Source organism: Camellia sinensis, unplaced genomic scaffold, assembly GCF_055761805.1.
Source record: "Camellia sinensis isolate YWXY unplaced genomic scaffold, ASM5576180v1 Unanchor3, whole genome shotgun sequence".
Taxonomy (NCBI): domain Eukaryota; kingdom Viridiplantae; phylum Streptophyta; class Magnoliopsida; order Ericales; family Theaceae; genus Camellia; species Camellia sinensis.
Window position 1 is genome coordinate 19,317,401 of NW_028129178.1, and position 7,026 is coordinate 19,324,426.

Below are 7,026 nucleotides of genomic sequence, written 5' to 3' on the forward strand. Positions count from 1 at the left end.
CAGAACAATGACAGAAAGAAGCTTTTATACCAGCTACTGCTGCCAATTGAGCTAACTTGAACCACTGATGCCTATTGAGCCAACCACAAAATAACTAACCAGCTTACAGACATGAACACATCCTTAGCAGACAGATAAGAGCCCATCCCAGCCCCATCAGGACATAAGGCAGAACTTCACCTGCTGCAACTTGTGCACAATATCAGTGACTGAGTAACAGAAAGAAGGGTTTGAGGCTCTAAACCACAAAGCAATCCTAATTTTGATAAGTTCACGCAACCTTTCCAAATCCACATGGGTGCCACTAAAGATCAGTTCATTTCTCTGCCTCCATATGGACCAGAGCACCGCCAATGGAATAATCTTCCAGATGACCTTTTCCTTTTTGTTGAAACTATACCCATCCCACCACTGCAAAAGACGTGACACTGACCCCGACAACATCCAAGATACTCCCCACCAATTAATAACATTGGACCAAATCCTCCAACTAAAAGGACAACACAATAGCAAATGATTAACGGTTTCCAATTCAGTTCTGCAGAAAATACAACTAACATCTAAAACATCACTAAGTACACCAATGCTTTAAAGATAGCATGATGTCTTGATCCTCCCTTTCGATGCTAACCACCCAAAAAATTGCATCTTCGGTGGAGCCACATTCTTCCAAATGAAAGCCCCTAATTTTGCAAAAACACCAGATGAAACTTCATTCCACTTGTAAGCAGATGCTACAGTAAACACTCCTGACTTATCTGCATTCCATCTCAATCCATCCAGCACTCCTTCCCTGAGGGCAGGGGCAGATTGTAACATCACCTTCAACCTCCTCAGCTCATCAAGTTCCCACTAAAACAAGGTTCGTCTAAAAGCCAAATCCCACTCTTCATTCCCATTTCTCCTGCTATTAACCACTGCCACTGATTCACATTGATAAAGAGACACAGAAAATAATCTAGGGAATGCATCTTTTAAGCTCCCAACACCAACCCAATTGTCAAACCAGAATTTTGTATCCCTCCCATCGCCAATGATAAGCTTTGCATTGACCTTAAAAAACTCCAGTAGCTCAGGACTATTTCCATCGAATTCCAGTATATCTCTCCAAAACATGGATACCCTTGTATTTTCAACAGGGGCACGCCACCAACTCCCTCCATTCTGTGGGTACTTGCTGCAGATTACTTGTTTCCCGAGATTGCCATTTTCACTCCCAAATCTCCACCACCACTTCAAAAGGAGGCACTCATTCATGAGTTTCACCTTTCTAATGCCTAGACCCCCATTACATTTACTTTGAGTAATTTCCCCCCATTTAACCAAATGAATTTTCCTTCTTAATTCATCACCTCCCCAAAGGAATCTAGATTGTATTTTGTCAATCTCCTTTGCAATCCCTACAGGAATTTTAAATAGGGATAAGTAGAAAACTGGTAAGGATGAGAGCACAGACTTGATCATTGACAACCTACCAGCAAAGGATAAAAATCTTCTTTTCCAAGAAGCCAACTTCAATTTGAATTTGTCGATAACAGGTTGCCAAGTCCTTTTCCTCCTTGGATTAGCTCCCAAGGGCATACCCAAATATTTCATTGGTAAACTGTGTTGCTGACAGTACAAGATGGCCGCGAAATCTTTGATGAGTTCTTCATTAATTCCAACTCCACAAATCACACTTTTGTGATAGTTAATCTTCAACCCAGATAATATTTCAAAACACCTCAATATCCTTTTGATATTGATCACCTCCTCTCTTCTTGCCTCAGAAAACAATATGGTGTCATCTACGAACTGTAAGTGAGTAATGATAATATTATTTGAACCAACTGTTGCACCCTTAATCAACCCTAACTGGACAGCTCTGTTCAGCAGAATGTTTAGACCCTCAGCTACTATATTAAAAAGAAAATGTGATAATGGGTCACCTTGTCTAAGGCCCCTTTGAGGACTGAATTCAAGTGTAGGTGATCCATTCACCAAGATGGAGATTCTGGCTATTGTAACACATTCCTTCATCCAGTCGATCCATTTTGAGCCAAACCCAAAATTTGAGAGCATAGAGAAGAGAAACTCCCAATTATTAAATCGTATGCTTTTTCAAAATCAAGTTTTAAAACAATACATTTCTTTTGCTTCTTCTTCTACTCATCAACAATCTCATTGGCAACCAAAACACCGTCCAAAATACGTCTACCCCTTATGAAAGCTGATTGAGATTCACTAATAATCCTGGGTAGGACTGATTTAATCCTACTAGATAAAACTTTTGAAAGCACTTTGTACAGTGAACCTATGAGACTAATAGGCCTGTATTCTCCGAGACTAGAAGGATTATCATTCTTTGGAAGCAAAGCTACAAATGAGCTATTAATACCAAGAACCAACTTCGAATTTATGTGAAACTCTTTCATGAATTGCATCACATCCCCTTTGATGGTTTGCCAACACTTCTAAAACATCAATAAATTGAAGCCATCAGGTCCAGGAGCCTTGTTCCCATCACACTCTTTAATTGCTGCAACAACTTCAGATTCTGTGAATTCAGCTTCCAAAGCAACTCGGGCCTCATCTCCCCCAATTGATTCAAAAGGGCCCGATAAGCTTGGCCTGTTAGACCATGATTCTGTAAACTGCTTCTGGAAATGGGTCAGGACTTCATCTCTAATTTCAACGGGGTCAACCTTCAGAACCCCATTAACATCAATTGAACCCAGTGCATTCCTATTCATTCTTGAGGAGGCCATCACATGAAAGAATTTTGTATTTCGGTCACCTTTTAATACCCAGTTAACTCTAGACTTCTGTAACAATAACCATTCCACCATTTTACTCAATTTCCATGCTTCCCCTTTTGCCTCCCTTCTCCTACATAGCTCTGATTCATTTAGTAACCTGACTTCAGCTGCCAAGTCCAACGCATGCAATTCTCCCTTCAGCTGCTTAAGTTTAAACTCCACATTACCAAAAATTTCAAGATTCCATTTTTTTAATGCTAATCTAAGAATTTTCAGTTTCCTTAGACACTTAAAGCTAGCCCAACCATCAACATTAGTTTCAGGCCATATTGATTTCACAAAAGATTTGAAATTCGGATGTAATGACCAGGCATTTAGAAATCTAAATGGCTTGGGACCCCAATCCCTCTCATCTTCCATGAGAAGTATAGGGCAATGATTTGAGAACCTTCTTGGTAAACCCCACAGTTTGAAATTGAATTTCTGCATCCATTCTGGACTAAGTAAGAACCTATCTAACCTACTCCACTTGACTCCTTCTTGTGAGTTACACCAAGTAAATTTTCTTCCCAACATTTGGATGTCACGCACTTCCAATTCATCAATTAGTTCATTAAAGTCATTCAAACCTCTACTTCTTTGAGAGCAACCCAACCTCTCAGATAGTGACCTGACTTCATTGAAATCACCCCCCCAACCACCAAGGATTTTCATAGATTTGCTTTAAATTCTTTAATGTTTCCCAAACCTTTCTACGACTAGCACTATCATTTGGACCGTAGACATTGACAATAACAGAGTCAAAACTACAATAAAGAGTACCTGAGAGGATGATGAAATTCCTATTACTGCAGCAGGTCAAGAGTTGGAATACTGCTGGATTCCAGATACAAAGTAGACCACCAGCTGCTCCCACTGAATCTACTGCCATAAATTCCATCTGATCACCAGGCCAACATGAACGGACAAAATTTTCGTTAATACTGGATCTCTTTGTTTCTTGAATTAATGCCATATCCACCTTCCTCTCATAAAGTAATTTTTTGAGTTTTTTTCTTTTTATAGAGTTTACTAAGCCTCTGATATTCCACGATAAAACCTTCATTGACACAAAATTCACTCACCAAATCACCTGGATGGGCATATTAAGCTGCCTTATTGCCCCTTAGACCCAGCACTTCCTTGTCTTTTGCTTCTAGCTCTATCAATTTACTTAACACTTCCTCCTCATTACCTTTACAATTCATCCTAAGTATTTGACCAATTTGGAGAGATGCTTCTGCCTTATTAAGTAAGAGTTGACCACTACCAGATTTGCTTGCCAAAGACAGAGAAAGTACTGCAGCTGCCGATCTAAAAGTAGCACATTTCTTGATATTCATAGAAGTTCCAACCCCAATTTGCGAAATTCCTTTTCTCTTCCCCTGAAATTTCGCAAGCCCTTTGGCTTTCTCCTGCTTACTTGTTTTCCTTTTTTGAGCTACCATAGCAGACTTGCTTTTTTGCACATAGGTATTCACCTCTACAACTCTTGCATGGGCTGTTGACCCCCCACTGTGAAGATCACGACTATCCTTTAAAGTCAGGTCCTCTAATTCACTAACCTCAGATGAACCATGGCCCAGAATCTTGTCACTCTCTATTGCATTGGCCTTACTTAACACTACCTCAATGTTGAGCCCAGGCCCAATTTTCTTAGGCCCATTTAAACTCCTCATGAAACCTGAAGTAGCCACTCCATTCTCAACTATCTGGTTACTTTCATTTTGAATCTGTATAGGTTTTAGCACTGATTTGATTATCTTTCCCCCGCACGCTCCCCCACTGACTCCATTTTGCAGCTGCACACTGACTGACTGCCCTATGTTCATGACAGACTCTTCCACTCTAGCCATGCTTAGCCACCTAACATGTCCATCACAATCAGTATAATCATCATTTCTTATCTTACCCACGTCCCTCCTACCACCTCAGCACCATCTATGGCCAACTCACCTCTAGCATGGCCCTCCACATCAGCTTCATCATCAACCTTCTTGCTCCCTACTTCAGATCTCTTCTCTTGATCATCGCCATTGGAAGTTTGATTTTCGTCTCAGTGTAACATTTACACTGCTGGCACACTACCTTCGAAATAACCACTTGTTCTTCACACACTTTGACTGGGTAGGTTATCCCCTTGCAGCTCAGTGTGATTGTTGTATTTATGGACTCCGTACATTTTGTGGCAATCCTTACTTTCCATTGTGGAAAGAATTCATTCTGGTTGTGTCATCATCGATGCCTACGACTTCCCCCCACAACCTTCCAATGCTACTGAAGATTTTGCTGCTCCATAGGTTTAATGGCACACCATAACAAGTAAGCCAAGCAAGCCTTTCCTGTTCAAATCTCATCCCCAGTGACCACTCCTTAGTTGACTCACTCCATTCGGAGATCCACCCCTCCATTAGTTTGATATTCTCTTTCATGGTATCTACTGATTCAAAAGTCAGCACTATGTCTCTGCCACCTCCCTCTTGAATCTGGATGTCTCCCATTCCTTTGTTCTTCAATTCCTCTTTAAACGCAGTCACACAGTTTAGAGGCTTGAGTCTCACAATCACACTGTCGTAAAGCCAGCCATTTCCTTCCTCCGAAACATTTATATTCATACTAGCATTGTGCGCTAACCCTTCGGCTCTTAATGCTTGTGCATAAGACTTTCCCCCTTGGACCATATTTGAGACTCTGCTGGAACCACCAATATGCCTTCTTCCAACTGGTGCAGTTAAGGGCCTCTGTTTATTCCCCTTCCCTTGTACAAAGTCTGCTATTTTTACTTTCAACGCCCTGTTGTCACACCACATTCCATGTGCTTTTTGAACTGCCATATTTGCTGCCACTGAACATGTATATCGTACAAAGCCAAACCGTGAACGAGTCATCTTTCTTCTCTTGTTAGGTATAAACACATCCTTTACAACTCCAAAGTTTGTAAAAACTTTATATAACCCTTTTGGATCCATGGATTCGGGTAGGTCATCCACAAATATCGTGTATACCTCATTTTTCAGTTCTTGATTCCTACTTCCTTGACCTCCATGCTTGCGCAACACCGGCCTCCACCCACGATCGTCCATGCTTATACAAGTCTTTATCTAATCAGTTCGATGCACTGTTCACACTATGCTGATGGAAATGGTGACGGATTCATTACTGAGGAGGAGATGAGCAACGTCATCAAATATGCCTCCAGATGGGGATTCACTATTTATTAGACTCTTCTTTTTCTTTTCTTTTTTTCTTTTTGGTGTAGTAGCGTCATCATGTGATGGGCTTTCTAGGTTACCGCGTACGTGGGTGATATATGTGTTTCAATTTACCACCTAATCTAATCATCATCATGCTACACGTAGTCTACATTAGACCACTGTGGTTGTAAAGCTGTTACCTCGTTAATGAATATAAACATATTAATTATAGGAAAATGTTTGGTAGCTCAAAATTTTGTGGTTCAAATGGCTCAAATCTGTCAAAACGATGTCGTTTTATACTCAAAATCTGTCAAAACGACGTCGTTTTGAGTGATTTGAGCCATTTGAGCCACAAAATTTTGAACTACCTAGCATTGTTGTTAATTATAAGTAACTCATGTTTTTGTTTATGTAATTTCTGTCTCTTTTTTTGGAAAAAAAAAAGAAGAAGAAGAAGAAGAAGAAAAGATTTGACTCGATTATGTTAATTAGTTTCATGTTGTAAACTCAAGAAATGTAATGAAACAAGTAGTTAAACTCTGTTTAAGTAAAAAGAACCGCATGTGTGCATGTCAGATAATTACACAAGAAGTTATGATTTTGCATGTTTAAAGGATATTATGATGGAGTAGTATATCTATTTATTTTGGGATATCACAGTGAAATTATGATATGCTCAAGTTTTAACATCATAAATGATATATATATATATATATATATTGAAGCTTATGGTACCTGTTTGTCCAAATTGAGTAAGTTTCTGTCCAAATTATGGGGGCAAATAGATTAAAATAATGTGAACAGATAATAAGTAATAATTCTAAGATAGATAAATTTTGGATAGATAGGTTGAAAATATTAAAATAATTCGAACTAATAGATTAGAAATATTGGGAGAGATTTATTAAAATAATTTGAATAGATATGTTCAAATATAAGGACATATATGTTTGAACATATAGGTAAAAATACGGAAATTTGGTCAAACCTATCCCTACAATAAAATTTTAATGCATTTTTTTTTTTGTTTTGATCGGCAAAAGAGATCTATA

The 7,026-nt window shown here is 39.2% G+C and overlaps 1 protein-coding gene across 1 annotated transcript; it reads right to left on the minus strand.

Moving 5' to 3' along the window:
- Window positions 1-2,453: 2,453 nt before the first annotated feature.
- On the minus strand, window positions 2,454-3,452 carry LOC145816119 (uncharacterized). Its single transcript, XM_082912366.1, has one exon. The coding sequence runs from the start codon at window positions 3,450-3,452 to the stop codon at window positions 2,454-2,456; it is 999 nt and encodes a 332-aa protein (XP_082768492.1).
- Window positions 3,453-7,026: the final 3,574 nt, after the last annotated feature.

Excerpts from the sequence above, each read along its gene's own strand:
- LOC145816119 (XM_082912366.1), bottom strand. The coding sequence starts at position 3,452 with ATGAAAATCCTTGGTGGTTGGGGGGGTGATTTCAATGAAGTCAGGTCA.